The following is a 17,510-nucleotide window of genomic DNA, read 5'->3' as shown; positions in this document are numbered from 1 at the left end:
CTCTAGGGGGCTTTCATTTTACTTTCCAGCTGGGGTTTCTCTTTATATCCTGCTCTAGACCACATGCTTGGGAAGTTTTCTTCTATGAGAAGTGTTGTGTTTCTGTATATGGGGCCTCCTCCCTGCCAGCTCTCTTGTTTTGTTACCTGGCCCTGGAGGAGTCCCCCAGGCTCTCTTCCTCAGTGGCTGTCTCCAGATGCTCCTGGCTCTGCCTGGCACTGGGACTCTTCATGGCTGCCACCTTCTCACGCCTTGGTCTGTGAAAAAAGTTACACAATGGGAAAATCTGGATTACGCATCAACAATATCAAGAGGTCTGGCTGTGCATACAAGTGGCAAATACATTTTGCAGGATTTGACATAAAATAGGGTTGATCTAGCGCTATCCTGAGAGTTGGATTTGAAATATATATAGATGAAGGCACAGCATGCTTCCAGTGACTGTTGTTTCAGAAGATGGTGAACACCCTCCATTGGACAGCGTGACTAAATTGTGACAACACGACAGTATGCTACTCGATAGTTTCTAATGGTGCTTGATGGGAAATATATACTCAGAAACTATCCTGACTTGCAACGGGGATCACTACAAATACTAGAAGTAAGTAGAAAGGTTGTCCATCAAAAAGTAGTCCATTAGACACAATGGGCCAGATTTACACGAAACTGGGGCAGCGCAGTGCTGCGCCAAAATCAGCAGCACCGCGCTGCACCAGTTTTGAATATGGCTCAGCCCTGCGTTTCCCCCTGCACCGGTGCTAAATTAAGCAGCCTGCACGAACACAGGCATCCTTGCACCATAGTGCAAGGGTGTCTGCGCTAAGGGGAGTGATTGTTTATGTGCAGGAAGGTGCCCCTTTCTGCACATAAACAATCCACAATGGCAATTTGGCACTTCTATGTGTGCTGCAGAATGCGTCACACATAGAAGTACCAAAGGGTCATTTTTGAATGATTGTTGATGTGCAGAAAGGGACACCTCCCTGCACATAAACTATCATCCATGGCATTTTGCTTCTTCTATGTGTGCTGCAGAATGCAGCACACATAGAAAAATAAAAAAACGAGGAGAAATAAAAGTATTCCTCCTTAATTTGCCATGCTAATGCCACCCCTGGGGCGGTGTTAGTTTTTGGCGCTGCCACAGATTTACGATTTCTCATTAATCTGGAGCAGTGTCAAAAGCAATGGGTGTTGCGGTGGAACGCCCACTGGAACACCAATTGCACGCTGCTTTGATGCAGAAAACTGAATCGGATGGGTCCATATTTGCAAGGAGACGTAAACCCACAAAAAGTGGCGTTACACCTCCTTGTAAATATGGAGAAGGCCATATGGCCTAATGTCTCCCTGAATATTGTGCCATGAGTGAGAGAAAGAGTGAACACAGACCTGTCTACAGAGCACTGCTATGGCGTGAACCTCTCTGATCTTTTATTACTCTAATCAATAGGACTGTGACATACACAATAGGAAAGAAGCTGCTTAAAGTAATGTACTTTCAGGGTTGTCTTATAAGCCTTTTATGTGTTTTGTAAGTTTGTGCAGGCAGAAGCCGGTGCATGGGGCATGAGAAGCTGCCTCCAAGAGAAGGGCTGTGGCTGTATGGTTAGTACAACTAGCTAGGGTTGTGAGTGAGTAAAGATACCACAGTGGGTCACTGGCACCTCAGTATGAGCAGGAGTCGCGTAAACTGTCCCAGAGGAGGCTGTGTGACTGCAGAGCTCCAGGTGCAGAGTTGGGGTAAAAGGAAAGGACTTCTGCCAGCGGTGCTGAGCTATTGTCATGATCCCCAGCAGAAGACCCGGATAACAGCAGGGATGTCAGCACTTCAACACCTATCAGACTGGCGAGTTGATTCCCAAGAAACGCATCAAAGTGTCAAGTGATTCAAGTTCAATAAATGTGTGTTGTTGGAGTGGCCACTGGTTCACAGCGCCATGAGTGAACTGCCAGAGTGGAGCTAAAAAAGGCAGGTGTCACTGCCATTTTAATCTTCATAACTCTTAAATAAAAAATAATTTTGAACCAAATATACTCTCCACTGGCAGGCCAGTTACCAATTTCACTGCATTAGCCAAAATCAAAGAAGAAATTGTGCTAAAATCATTTCAATTACACCTGCAAAACAATATGAGCTTGTTTCTCTTCCAAACAGGTTTTTGAATTTGACAAGAGGTATTCAAATATGGCTGAGGGGCTACCCGCGATCCTCCTGACCTGTGAAAAGCAACTCTGGGCTGATGAAAATTGACTGAGCACCAACATTCAGAAAGATGCTAAACCAGCAAGCAATATTTACATGTTAGCTGAAGCAAAGGGAAAGAAGCAAAGACGGTGCCCTGCACCACTTATCTTAACAAACACCTTCATTTCTAAAGACACCGTACAACAAACGTAAAAATATGCTGAAGTCCCTTCAAAATTAAAAAAAATATTTCACTAACATGCGGAAGCGTTTTATCTTAGTGGTTCAGATTATATCACTGCTTTGAGAGGCATTTGTTAAAAGTGGTAGTATTCAAACATTAGCCTAGAAACATTCTTGACTCGAACTGCCCTAACAACAATGCCATCAGTGAAACAAAAGACAGGTTATTTGTCATGTATGCCTTCAGGGTGGCCTAGGTATTATATGCAGAACTAGTCCAGAACTCGTGTATTTCAAGATAATGAAGAAAACAAAGGCAAAGTGAAATGAAACAATTCCCTAGGAACCCACAGTCTGGTGAAGTGAGGAAGCTCAAACTGACCCCAGGTTTTCTGTTTTTTTACACTGTGCATTTCAGCCACTTGATGGGAATTACTTTCCCTCTCTTGCTTTACGTAAAAAAAATTGGAAAAATGTTTTGCAGTCGCAGCTCGCAGTGCGCGGAAGCGGTGCCTGGGGGGCGAGGGGGAATAAACATTAAATAAAAATTTAAAAAACCCACTTACCTGGATCATCGCCTCTGCCAACACCAACTCACCACTCCTCTGGTGCAGGCACAGGCTCCCAGCCTGCCCTGCGGCCAATCCTGACGCTGCTCACAGCAGCGTCCGGATTAGCTGGGAGCACCCAGCCAGGGCGCTCCCAGGCAGACTGGGAGCCTGTGCATGCTTCTTGGTTCTATGTCAACCTTCCTCTTCCTTTAGGTACCTCTCCCCAAGCAAGGAACTGGAACACCACTGGAGTTAATGGGGCAGTCTTCTACCCATGTTTGGGGCTATGCCGACTGACCCCACTACCCTGTTAAAATAGGCAATTTGAAAGGGCTAGTAGATACTGTAGCACTTAGCCAGGGACCTACAGCTGCACTCAAACCAGTATCAGACCTGCAGAAACCCCATAGCAAAGACCTGTGGTGGAACTGTGCCCATCCTCAAAGACCTGCCGAAGACTTGTACCCATAGAGAAAGACCTGACGCAAAACCCTCAAACCGAGACCTACAGTAGAACCGTGCCTGCAGAAAGAGAGCAATAGTGCTCCACACTTATCTAAACACATGCTATGGCCCGTAGCTAGAGACCCACAGCTGCACTCTAATCAATGCCAGACCTGCACCAAAACCCAGAGCCAAGACTTCTTGTAGAGTTATGCGCATCCCTGAAGAAGTGCGCCGGACCTCCATTTATTGATAAAGACCTGAAGCAAAACCCATCATCAGAGACCAACAGCAGATCTGCGCCTATAGATGGAGACCAGTAGAATTCTACATTTAGCTAAAGGCATGTTGTAGCTCATGGCCAGAGACCTATAACTGCACTCTTTCAATAGCAAAGGACCAGAACAAACCCTGTACCACACTGTTCCAATGGCCAATAACCTACAGCTACACCCTTCCCACAGTAAGGGGCTTGCAGCAAACCCCAAAGTGGGAAACCTACAATAGTACTTGCCCATAGCCAAAGCAGGCAGCAGCTTTGCATCCAGAGTTACATCCCATATCCAGACAAATACAACTGCATCCTTTCCACAGCATGGGGCCCTGCATCTTAAACCCTTTACCATACACCTCCGGTAGAAATGCACTCATAACCAAGACTTTCAGCACCTCTTCACCCATAGCTAAACTCCTGCAGAGCGGCTATAGTCATATATATATCCAGAAACATACTGCTGCATCCTTTCTACAGCAAGGGCCCACATCTAAACCCTTAACCAGAGACTTTTAGTAGACCTGTACTCATAGCCAAATACTCGCAGCTGCTCTTCACTCAGGGTTAAAGACCTGCATCAGGGCTATAGCCTATTGCCAGAGATCTAGAACTGCATTTATTCCATAGCAGGGAACCTACAGCAACAGCCTTAGCCAAATATCTACAGCACAACTGTGCCCATAGCTAAACACCTGCAGCTGCTCTTCATCACCTCTCCCATAGTAAGGGACCTGCATCTAAACTATTGACCCGAGACCTACCTACCAAAGACGTGCAGCAGCTCTCCAGTTAAATACCTGCAGCAGGACTTAAACTCATAGCCAGAGACATGCAGCTGCATCATTTCCATAGCCAGAAGCATAGAGCACAAGAGTGCCCACAGAGAGAGACCTGCAGCAGCACTCAGCACTGTAATTAAAGTCATGCTATAGGCCATAGCTGAAGCCTACAGAATGATTCCACCCATGGCCACAGACCTGCGGTAGGGATATAGGCCATAGCCAGAGACCTACAGCTGCACCCGTTCCGCAGCATGAAACCTATAACAACATAACAACATCCTCAACTATAGACCTACAATAGAACTGTGCCCATAGCTAAAGACTTGCAGCAGGGCTATGGACTATAGTCAGAGGCCTACAGCTGCACCCGTTCTGCAGCATGAAACCTACAACAACACCCTTAACTATAGACCTACATTAGAACTGTGCCCATAGCTAAAGACTTGCAGCAGGGCTATAGACCATAGCCAGAGGCGTACAGCTGCACCCGTTCCGCAGCATGAAACCTACAACAACACCCTTAACTATAGACCTACATTAGAACTGTGCCCATTGGTAAAGACTTGCAGCAGGGCTATAGACCATAGCCAGAGGCGTACAACTGCATCCTTCTTATAGCCAGAGAGATGTGAAGCAGGACTATTCTCACAGACACCTAAAGTCCACTCCAACATTTTGCTTCAAGTCCGACACCCAGAGTAACACTCTAGCCTTAGCTGGACTGTGATACAAACTGTACTCTGTGAAAGAGACAAGCAGGGGTGAGCTACGCATACTCAGAGAGAAAGAGACCTGCAGCATCACTACACCTTGAGACATCACCTTTGTACCCTCTGTCAGAGACCAGCAGCCGTGCAACAGCACTCTAACCACAGCCAAACAGGAGATATGCAACATCATTTTACCTACAACCAGATACAATGAGCAGCAATCTACCACAAGACATACAGGCACACTCTACTCAGAGTCAGAAGAAGTCAGTATCATTGACTCTGACCAAGTCCCTGTGTCAGCCCTCTAGACAGCTACAGACCTCCAGAAAACCACAACAGCATTCATCGTTGGAACAGAAAGCAGCAGCATCTACCATGGGTCAAAGACCTGCAGCAAGGTCTATACTGAAACCTATGTGTGACTCTGATTCTAAACTCAACCGGACACAGCATCTCAGGTCTTTAAACAACGGCTGTCTACCATGACAGGAAGTTGGAAACGATGGAGTTCGAGCTCTTGGGAAAGTGGTAACAACTTTTAAAGGTCAGGTTGCAACTATCCTAAACTTTGGCTATGGAGGATTTTGTGGAGGATAACCTTCAGTTGATTTGGTGGGCTCTGCAGCCCATTCGTCAAATTTTTCAGTTATGTTCTTCTGGTCCCCAAGGCAAGATCCGCTTAGGATTGGGGTGAAGCCCTCCTTCGGCTCTAGCCGATCACACCGCTTTCATTCTGGAGCTCCTGTGTAAATGCTAGTAGAGGTTCCCCTAGTAAATTGATCGTGAAGTGCTTCCTTTGTGACCTTGGTTCCACACTTGTATGTAGGGAGATTGTTAAATCAATATGATTTGCGATTCTCTTTGGAGTTAACATTAATGGAAAAAGTCCCAAATTAATTGGAAAAAAAGGTAAACAAGGAGACATTCAGGGGGAAAGAGAAGTGCAGTGATTGTGTACATGGGTGTAGGAAGTATGGGGGATGTGGGGGATATGTCCCCCCCCCCAGATTTTGGAGTGGGAGGGACACGGGGGACAAGGGTGGGGGGGCAGAGGGGACAGACAAAATTTCCCTTCTCTTCTGTAATTCGCAGGGCCATTAGCGCATGAAAGCGCTACCTATACTGGCCCTGCACTTGACCTGTGTCCTGTCTCCAGGACACTCGCCCTCTGCCCTTTTGTTGTGCTGCAGCACACAAGGGATTATTTCTCACCTTGTGATCATCAGCAGCCTGCAGTATGAACTTCTGAGAACAAAGGGAGATGAGAGAGGCCCTTTGTTGATTGCTGTCTACATCCCGTCCCTACTGAGCCCGACCCTTCCTATCCCTTGAAGATCGAGCCCTGAAGACAGCAGCAAGATTTGAGAAGGTAAGGAGGTTTGGGTAATTAAATAAAGTATTGCCAAGCATCTCCCTTTCTTTTTAAATATGGTGCTGTGTTGCCAAGTATCTCCCTTTTTAAATACAGTATTGTTGAGTTACTGTGAGATGTGAGCAGGGCAGGCTTTAGCGCGCTGGTGGCACCCTGTGCGACAATGTTTGTTAGGGCCCCCGTTTCTGTCGCCTCTCTCTCACTCTCTTCTCTCCTCTGCCTCCAGCTTGCCTGCCCCAGTGCTAATTATTGTACCCTAAGTTGAAATCCTGCCCCCTCAACATTCCGGTCTCCTGTCTCCCTCAGCCATCCTGGCATTTGTGACAGCCTACTCTGAAGGCCAAGGGTTGTCTGTAAATCTAATTTCCTGCCAATGGCCTGTAGATGCGAAGCCTGCAATGTGGCAACTCACAGGCTTTACAGGACTTCACAGGCTGCGGTGGAACAGAGCCTGACACTGATAGACAGACAGCGAAGAGACCAGCACACAGCATGGGTCCCAGGAAGAACCAGATGACCTGAGAGATGGACAGGGCCAGTTCTAGGGCGATGCAACCGGTACCACCGTGGCGGGTGCTTACTTAGGAGGGGGGCGCTGTGTTTGCAAGTATATTGGGGCTTTAAAAGCACCTGCTGGGTGTTCCTTGCCACCAACAGTTTTCAGGCAACAATAAAAATCTCAAGATAATTACGGTGATTAATGGTCTTCCTGGAGAGAGACTGAAGTATTGTCTAGTGGAAGTTTTGACTCATCATAACGTACGGGGTTACTATGCTGGCTGCAAGAACGTCTACATGCAGACCACAAAGTGCATATAATGTGAATAGGTCAGTGGGTTACTGCTTTTCTCAGATGTAGGAAAGTACCCTCTTTTTGGCATGGTTACCTCCACTTTTTGCCTGTTGTCAGTATGTTTTGACTGTGTTCACTGGGATCTTGCTAACCAGGACCCCAGCACTCTCTCCCATTAAATTTGGTTGCTTGGACCACACACACCCCACATTTGGCATAATGGTGCCTCTTATTAGTCCCTACTATATGGTACCCAGGGCATTGGGGGAACAGGGGTTCCCCATAGGCTGCAGCATGTATTATGTATTAAGGCACCCATAGGAGCCCATGTAAAATGTGTCTGCAGGCCTGCTTTGCAGCCTGCGTGAAAAGATGCATGCACCCATTCACTTCAGGTCACTGCACCAGGTCACTGTAAGTCACCCCAATGGTAGGACCTCCTAGCCCAGAGAGCAGGGTGAAAGTACATGTGTGTGAAGGCAGCACTGCAGAAGCAGAGATGCCCCCACGAACTCCAGCTCCATTTTCCTGGACCTCGTGAGTGCGGGGATGCCATTTTTTACCCGTGTAGTGGACATAGGTCACTACCTATGTCCAGCTCCATAATGGTAACTCCAAACCTGGGCATGTTTGGTATCAAACATGTCAGAATCATACCCCAATACTATTGTCAGTACTGATTGTATGATTCCATGCACTTTGGGGGCTCCTTAGAGGATCCCTAGCATTACTCCTACTAGCTTTCTGGGGTTTTACAGGCAGCCCACGCTGCTAACACCCCTCAGAAAGATTTCTGCCCTCCTTCTGCTGCTTGAGCAGCTCATGCCCAGGAAGGCAGAACAAAGGATTTCCTTTGGAAGAGGGAGGCAACACCCTCTTCCTTTGGAAATAGGTGTTACAAGGCTTGGGAGGGGTAGCCTCCCCAAGTCACTGGTAGGCTCTGAAGGGCACATTTGGTGCCCTCCTTGCATAAACCAGTCTGTACCAGTTCAGGGGCCTCAGCCTCTACTGTGGCGCAAAACTGGACAATGGAAATGGGCGTAACCACTCCCCTGTCCATCACCACCCCAGGGGTGGTGCCCGGAGCTCCTCCAGGTGGCCACTTGATTCTGCCATCTTGAATCCAAGGTGGCCAGAGGCCTTTGTGAGTATCTGAGTGGCCAGGTCAGGTAGGTGACGTCACAGCCCCCTCATAGGTGGTCACCCTGCTATGTGGCCAATCCCCCTTTCTGGGCTATTTAGGGTTTCCCTTTTGGGTGGGTCCTCAGATTCGACGTGCAAGATTCCAGCAGGACTCCTCTCCAACGTTTACTTTGACTTCTGGCTACTGGAACCGCAACTGGACTTCACAGGAACCTACAATCTAAAGCTTCAGCGACGACTTTGCCCTGCAACGTTATTTCTCTGGCTCCTTCCAGCAACTGCAACATTTGCCCGGCTGTGCTTCCTTTGAGGGCAGCAAGTCTTCAGTCTGCATGAGAAGAAAGAAGGAATTTCCTTGGAGTGAAGAAGTCACTTACCTGCATCCTCAGGCACCAACTGCAACAACGACCGGCTGCGTGGATCTCCTCTCCTCCTGAGCTGCGTGGATCCTGCATCAGGGGTGGTAGTCTGGATTGATCTCCTTGGTCCTCTCTACCAGCTGTCCAACTTTGGAGTAGGTAGGTCCTTGCCTTCCCATGCAGGACAGCACCCCCATGCACCGCGTCTCTTGCAGCTACCAAGGCTTGTTGTTATCTCCTCCAAGGCATCTTCAGGCTCTGTGTAGCCCCAGCCCCCAGCACTCTTATCTGTGAAGCACAGCCCTCAACGTGCTTAGTCTGGGACGTGGGACCTCTCCTCAGGTGTGCTGCGTGGGCCTCTCTGCAGCTCCTGGGCTCCTTGTCTGTAGGTGTTCTGTGGGGGCTGCCTCTTCTTCTCCAGACTCTCTGCCTTGCTGAGGGTCACCTGGGACACCCCTCCATGGGCTGAGTCCCCCTGGACCTTGCTGGTCCCCGGCAGCTCCACTTTTCTCCTACTGAGACATTTGCCTTTGCCAAGGCTTGTTGGTGGTTTTTCTACACCACAGACTGACTGCAATTCTTCATCCAGCATGGGACGTCAACTGCATCACCTAGGAACTCTTCATTTGCTCCAGTGCTGCATTGCAGACCGTCTTCGTCTCCCCGTCGACCAACTCCTGCATCCACAGATGGGTGGGTAGTGGTTCCTGCCACGATCAGACACTCCAACGTAAACTGGACTTGGTCCCCTTTTTTTCCAGGTCTTCCTCTTCCGGGATCCACCTCTAGATTCTTGCAGTCTTGCCTGCGTTTTGCAATATCCTTCTCTGAAGTCCTTTTGGTGGGTTGGGGAAAAACCAGTAACTTACCTCTTTTCTCCTGGTCGCTGGGGGCACTCTGGTACTTATCTTTGGGGTTTCCTAGTTCCTCCAGCTGCCCTATACTGATTCCACTTCCTTGGGTGGCGACCCAGCTTTCGCATTCCACTTTTTTAGTATATAGTCTGGTCCCCTCTAGGCCTTCAATATTGCCTATTGCTTTTCACTGTTTTCTATTGCTTTTTCTGCCAATTTCTGATTGCTACTGTACATATAATAGTGTGTTACTTACATCCTATTGGAGTATTGCCTATCTAGTGGGCAATTTCATTGTAAAAGCATGTTTGGTAAAGGAACATGTGTGGTAAATTCTCCACGCCCTGCCCCCTTACACCTGATACCATACTTCACCCCGCCCAAGCACTTAAAATTGCGACTGCCCTGAGCTCTAAACCCCCCCACCCTGAACCTTAAAAATAACCCTGCCCTGTCCTAAAAACTACCCCAACCCCCACTCTGAACCCTAAAACCTACCCTCAACTGCCCTAAAAACTACCTTGATGCCCCTGCCCCACCCTGAACCCTAAAACCTACCCCTCCCTGTCCTAAATACTACATGACCCCCACCCTGTACCCTAAAACCTACCCCACACTGTCCTAAAAGCTACTTGACCCCCACGCCCTCATCCTGAACCCTAAAACCTACCCCACCCTGTCCTAAAAACTACCCCGACCCTACCCTGTCCTAAAAATGACCCCAACCTCCCACCCTAAACCCGGCCACAGCCCTACTTACCTCTCCTCTCCTCTGCTTCTTCCTGTTCCACCTGGACAGCTAGATCGCTCTCTATGCTGTAACCACGCACATGCGTGGTAAAGACATGTGTGGTAAAGGCATGCGTGCTAGACCCATATGTGTGGTAATGGCAGTGTGGTCAATACATTGCATTGCATTGATTGCGTTGTAAGGGATATTTCCCGGTATGAGTGGTTCTATAAAACTAATGAAATGCATCTGAGAGAGAGAGTGGTGATGGATAGTAGCGAGGGAATCCGTGGCGGAGGTGGTCACTGGGGGGCGCCAACAAACAATGTCGCACAGGGCGCCACCAGCACTAAGGCCGGCCCTGTCAGACAGCACAGCAGTTCACAGGAAGGCGGCAGCACGGAGACTGCCACTTGACAGTCAGACAAGGACCTAGCAGCAATTATAGGCCTTACTGGCCTTCATAGGCAGGCGTGGGCCCAGAGATGACACAGCCTGACTAGAAAGAAAGCTCCCAACAGGCAGCACAGTGCATGGCAGGCAGCACAGGAAGCACTGCGCCCAGCAGGCAGTACAGGCCTCTTAGGACTTCACACAGGCGAACAGCAGTACAAAGGGCCCAGGAGATAGGAAATTGCAGGCCGCACAGGACTTAACTGGAAGCGACCGCTTCCTGCCATCTCCCCCCCCACCCACGGCAACCCTTCTGGGTGCAAACCTTGTGCAGGAGGCCCACCTCAAGGTTGTCCCTGTCCCCGCCAGAAATGTAGAGTCTCCTACATCCAATTGTGCAGGTTCTCAGTGTACATGAGATTCATACTCCATGTTTGCACAGCCGTGTATTGACTCCTTCCTGGAAGCCTCAGTTACCTTTTCTCCTATCCTTAAGTCTGACGGTGCACCCCCAGGGAGAACAAAAGATAATTACACGTGCCGTTTGCGTGCTATTTCTTGTGACACGATTGGCCACATTCTTTATATCTGGTCAAAGATGTCTTCCGGAAAGATACATATTTTTGCAGCCACTCTTCAGAGAAGGTAATTGCATAAGAGTAAAATAAAAGTGCAACTGTGTTGTGTTTTAGGCACAAATAACAGGCGTAAGCACAGATAGGAAATGTGATCATCAAATGGTGAGAAATATTCTTTCTGTTTACCTTTATATACCCCAGATGCCGTGGCTAACATTGGTTTTAATCACTCTAGTATGGCAGGCCAGCTACTGATATTTTCTAAACTGACTGGGGCACATATTACTTTTCATTTACATTAGTGGGATTATGTTTACACTGTGCTTAACGTTTGCAAAGGATACCTCGTGAATCAATACAATAATCTTCATACAGCACGTGCCGAGGTGACACTATCCTTCCTTGGAATCTGAGTCCTGAACACGAAGTTCTTCCGCGTCACCTCGGTCTGAAACCTACTCTGGTGCACATTGTGAAACTCTGTGAAACACCGCGTTTCATTCTGTGGCACATCTGAGAGATGAAACCATCTATGGGCCTCGTGCAAGGCAAGGCCCTGAAAGCAAACCTGCAGCAGTGCGGCTGGTGAAGCACTGGACATTCACTCCGCCTGTTCAGGGGGGCTCTCGCTGCAGCACTCGCAGGCCATGGAATTCGAGGCACTGTGCTCACGCAGCGCCGAGAGGCCAGCGCAATGCTTGAGAGGCTCTCGCAAGGTATGACGTCAACAATGGTCAAGCAGCACTGAGAAGCCAGGTATAGTATATGTGCGGTGTATGGGTTCCGCACTGCGACTACCTCTCAATGAGAAGTGCCAGGGACAGTTAAAGAACTGTGCCAAAATAAATGGAGGCATATTTTTGAGCGGTTTGCATCATGCTTGCACCATTCAAGCATGTGTGACTCAAGCCTTAAGGTATATTCTTGAAGCAACGCAAAGCTGCTTTGAGTGGCTCCAAAAAATATGGAATAATGCAACACAGTGCAAATCGCTGCGTTGCATTACTCTGCGCAAGGGAGGCGTTCCATGGGTGTTCCCACACAACTTCCGTGGATTTTGATGCATTCCCAGATATACCAAACCTGATAAGCCTGGGAATGCCTATATTTCTCCTTGGTTCTTCCTCTTTTTATGTGTGCTGCATTCTGCAGCACACATAAAAAGAGTAATATACCTTCAAGGACTGTTTTTGTGCAGGAAGGTGCCCCTTGCTACACAAAAACAATCCTGCATGCAACGCAGGCACCCTTGCACCAGTGCAACAGTGCCTGTGTTGGTGCTAGCCGGCCTATTGTGCACCAGTGCAGGGGGAAAGGACAGGAATACGCCATATGACTTATATATGGCGCATCCCAACCAGTGTTTAATTTGTAAATAAAGACGTACAGGTGCTCTCCTCTGAAACATGCGGCTGCTGCAATTAAATGTTTGAGCACGGAATACTGCTGCACCGTAATCCTGAAGCCATCTCAGGCCTCTCTAATCCATTTACAGCCATTCCTGCCCCTTCAGCATTCCCCCTTTATGATGCTCTTTAATTTTTTTCTTCCTCCATCTTTCCCATATGTGTTTTTTGCTCGCAGTAAATGCTTGAGGAAGAAAACTAAGTGCTGACTATCAAAAATAAATGTTGGCGCCCCGCACTGGAAACCACCAGCTCAAATTAAGCACTGATTCCTGCTTCGCCCAGTGACGCAGCAAGGTGACTTTGCTGTGCTGCACTGCACCACTTTCCCATAAATATGGGCCCAGCATTTGAGAAGCACTATGGGGGTTAGATAAGTCTGTGAGTAGCACCAAGAGGATACATGCAGTCCAAGAGCAGCATTAGGCAGTCATGTGTGGTGTATGTGCTGCACTGAGAAGACCGGGATAGTCTAAGAGCAGCAGTAAGCAGTGGTGTGGTCTACTTGCTGGACTGAGAAGACACAGTCAGTTTAAGAGCAGCATTAAGCAATCATGTGCAGTCTATGTGCTGCACTGATAACGCACAGGCAGTCTAAGAGCAGCATTACGCACTTATGTGTAGTCTATGTGCCTCGCTGAAAGGACAAGGACAGTCTAAGAGCAGCATTAAGCTGTCGTGGGTAGTCTTTGTGCTGCCCTGACAAGGCATGGACAGTCCTAACAGCAGCATTAAGCAGTCATGTGAAAAATATGTGCAGCAGTGAGAGGGCAGGGATAGTCTAGGACAGTGGTTCCCAACCTGAGGGCCGGGGACCCCTGGGGGTCCGCGAAGCCTACTCAGGGGGACCGCGGCTGCTTAAAACATTTAATAATATTAGGTCCCAGCTATCAGTAATGACTCCTCGGGGGTCCCCGTGTTCCAATAATGATTCAGTGGGGGTCCCCGGGCTCCAGTATTGATAAAATGGGGGTCCACAGAAGTCAAAAGGTTGGGAACCACTGGTCTAGGAGCATCATTAAGTAAAATGTGTAGTCTATGTGTTGGACTGAGAGGACAGGGATAATCTTAGAGCAGTATTAAGTGACATGTGTAGTCTATATGCTGGACTGAGAGGACAGGGATAATCTAAGAGCATCATTAAGTGACATGTGAAGTAAATGTGCTGGACTGAGAGGACAGGGATAATCTAAGAGCAGCATTAAGTGACATGTGTAATCTATGTGCTGGACTGAGAGGACAGGGATAATCTAAGAGCAGCATTAAGTGACATGTGTAGTCTATGTGTTGGACTGAGAGGACAAGTATAGTCTAAGAGCAGCATTAAGCAGTTCAGTAAACAGTTAAGTAGTCTAAACGCTGCACTAAGACAGCACAGGCAGTTTAAGAGCAGCCCTAAGCGTGCATGCATATTCTATGACCAGCACTTAGAGTAGCATTAAGACAGCATGTGTAGTCTATGAGCTGCACTGAGAAGACCAGAAGTGAGTATAAGCAGCCAGAAGAGGTTACGGGTAGTCTGTGAGAAGCAGTATGTGGTTCGGTGTAGTTTACGTGGTGCACTAAGAGGGCACTGGCAGTTTCACATCAGCATTAAGTGGGCATGTGTAGTCTACCTGGTGCACTAATAGGACACGGACAGTCTAACCTCAGCATTAAGTGGGCATGTGTAGTCTACCTGGTGCACTAACAGGACACGGACAGTCTAACCTCAGCATTAAGTCAGCATGTGTAGTCTATGAGCTGCACTGAGAAGACTTGGATAGTCTGAGAGCAGCATTAAATGACATACGTGGTCTATAAGCTAGTCCAAGACAGCATGGGTAGTGTCAGACTGTCATTAAGCAGGCATGCATAGTCTATAAGGCAGTGTGAGATCAGCATTAAGTCGCCATGTATAAACTATCAAATGCTCTGAGAGGACACAGATATTCTAGGAGCAGAATTGAGCGGCAAGCATGGTCTATGAACTAGTCAGAATGGGCATGGATCGTCTAAGACCAGCATTCAACAGGCATGCATAGTCTATGAACCATACCCACAGCAACATGAAATGGGCACGTGTAATCTATGAGCTGCAGTGAGAGGACGTGGACATTCTAAGAGCAGCATTAAGTGGCGTGCGTGGTCTATGAGCTAGTCTGAGAGGGCATGCATCGCCTAAGACCAGCATTAAGCAGTCACGCATAGTCTATGAACCAGACTGAGATTAGCATTAGGTGGTCATGTGTTGTCTGTGAGGAACCCTGAGAGGACATTCTCAGAGCAGCATTAAGCAGGCATGTGTAGTCAATGCGCAGCACTACGAGCAGCATTAAGAGATTAAGAGCAGCATTAAACCAGCATACTATGTGAGCTGCACTGAGTATGCACGGACAGACCAAGAACAGCAATGAGCCGGCGGGAACAGTCTATACCCAGCAGTAAGAGCAGCATTAAGTGGACATGTGTACTCTGTGAGTTGCACTGAGAGGACCAGAGCTGTCCAAGAAACAGAAAGAGGTGGTGGCCAGTCTGTGAGGGATAAACAGTCTCTGAGCAGCACTGAATGACTGAGGACATTGCATACACAGGATTAGGAAGGCAGAGGTGGCCGTGGGCAGCGGACAGGCACAGACTAAGGGCAGTACTGAGAGGTTGGGCTTGCCTCTGGGTAGGACTGACAGGACAGGGACAGACAGCAGTACTGAGAGATCGGGCGTATCTCTGAGTAGTACTGACAGGGATGGACTAAGAGTACTACAGAGAGATCAGGCTTGTCTCTGGGTAGTACTGACAGGACAGTGGCAGACTATGAGCATTACTGAGAGCCTTGGCCACTCTCTGATTAGAACTATGAGAACAGGGATTTCCTGACAGCAGTACTGAGCGGTTGGGATAGTCTCTCAGTAGTGCTTCCAGGACATAGCAAACAGGGACAAACTAGGAGCAGTACTGAGAAGTTGGTCCAGTCTTTGAGTAGTACTGACAGGACATTGACAGACTAAGAGCAGCATTGTGAAGTTTGGACCATCTCCGATTAGCACTATGGGGACAAGAACATACTAAAAGCAATACTGAGAGCTTGGGCCACTCACTGGGCAGTACTGAGAGGGCAGGAGCAGACTAAGGGCAGTGCTCAGAGGTTCTTCCATTCTTTGAGTAGTACTCACAGGGCAGGAACAAATTAAGAGAAGTACTGAGAAGTTTGGGCAGTCACTGAGTAGCACTATGAGGGTGAGGACAAACTATAAGCAGTACTGAGAGGTTGGGTCAGTGTCTGAGCAGCGCTGAGAGCAAAGGAGCAGGGTATTGATAGCACAATGGAACCAGGAACAGTCAGAATATGAGCAGCGCTAAAAAGCTAACAACCACGTACTTTACAAGGTGCATTGGGAGCCAAAGGACACAAAATGTGCATTATTAAGATGAGATGAACACAGATTGTGCATCACAAAGAACCATCGAATGGGGATCACTACATCCGGTCCCTGAATGAGATTCACTAACATGGAATGGCCCTGGTTGGGCTATAGTATGGGATTCGCCAAGATGGCATTACCCTGAAATGGGCATCACTGAGAGGGTAGGGATACAGTATGGGTGCCACTAAGAGGGCAGGGATATAGCATGATCTTCAATGAGGGGACAGGGCACCTGAATTCGCCTCACTAAGACTGCAGGGCCCAGAATGGGTATCACTAAGAGCGAAAGGACACAGAAACACCTCCACTAAGAGGATAGTGCCCAAGAATTGACATCGCTAAGATGGCAGGGTCCAAAAGTGCCCATCGCTAAGAGGGCAAAGTCATAGAATACGCACAGACACAGAATGTTCATTGCAAAGAGGACAGGGACTCAGAATGGGCATCACTAAGATGGCAGGGACCCAAAATGGGCATCTCTACGATGCTACAGAGAGGGCCCAGAACTGGCCCAGAATTGGCAGCAAAGAGAGGGTAGGTATCCATCGCAACAGGACAGGGACCCATAATCAGCATCACAAAGAAGGCAACCCAGAATGGACATCAATTTGAGAGCAGGGACTTAAAATGTCCATTACTAGGAAGTCAAGGATCCAGCATGGGCATCACAAAGTAAACAGGGATCCAGAATGGGCAGCACCAAGTGAACAGGGACATAGAATGTGTATCACAAATAAGACAGGGACCCAGAATTGGCATCACTAAGAAAGCAGGGGCATGGAATACGCATCACTAAGGAAGCAGGAATACAGAATGTGCATCACTAAGAGGACATGCAGCCAGAATGAAAATTACTAAGCGGTTAGAGAGTCAAAATGGGCATCACAGAGAAAGAAGGGATCCAGAATTGGCATGTCTGAAAGCGCAGGGAGTAAAAACGGGCATAACAGAGGGGGTAGGGACCCAAAATGGGCATCACTAAAAAGTGCAAGAATATAAAATGTTCATCACTATGAGGTCAAAGACATATATGCAAATCACCGAGAGGTCAAGGGCACAGCATGAATGCTACAAAGTCAGAAAGAATTTGAAAAGTGATTACTAGCAGTCTATGCACAGAACAAAGTGGCCAAAGTGGCAATACATTTAGTAGTGGAATTCCAGCACTTCTCACTAGCAAACTTCCTTGTTTCCATCTCAAGCACTGGTTGCCACCACATTGTGTAAACATTACCAAGAGACCAGGAATTGTATGAGAACAAGGAAAGACCAGTGGTACTAATGAAGCACTACAAGTACTCTAGCCAGGAGTCCAGTGAGTCCAATAAAATACATAAAGCATT

General features: G+C 48.0%; 1 protein-coding gene across 1 annotated transcript in view; it reads right to left on the bottom strand.

Annotated features, from left to right (window-relative positions):
* GRAMD2A (GRAM domain containing 2A) overlaps positions 1–17,510 on the bottom strand; it is a 328,764-nt gene that overhangs the window by 154,813 nt on the left and 156,441 nt on the right. The window contains exon 2 of the mRNA XM_069222277.1: positions 147–257. Coding sequence (XP_069078378.1) covers positions 147–257 — 111 coding nt within the window. The remainder of the gene's footprint in view (positions 1–146; positions 258–17,510) is intronic.

This window comes from Pleurodeles waltl, chromosome 3_1, assembly GCF_031143425.1.
Source record: "Pleurodeles waltl isolate 20211129_DDA chromosome 3_1, aPleWal1.hap1.20221129, whole genome shotgun sequence".
Lineage (NCBI taxonomy): Eukaryota > Metazoa > Chordata > Amphibia > Caudata > Salamandridae > Pleurodeles > Pleurodeles waltl.
This window is presented reverse-complemented; position numbering and strand designations above follow the sequence as displayed.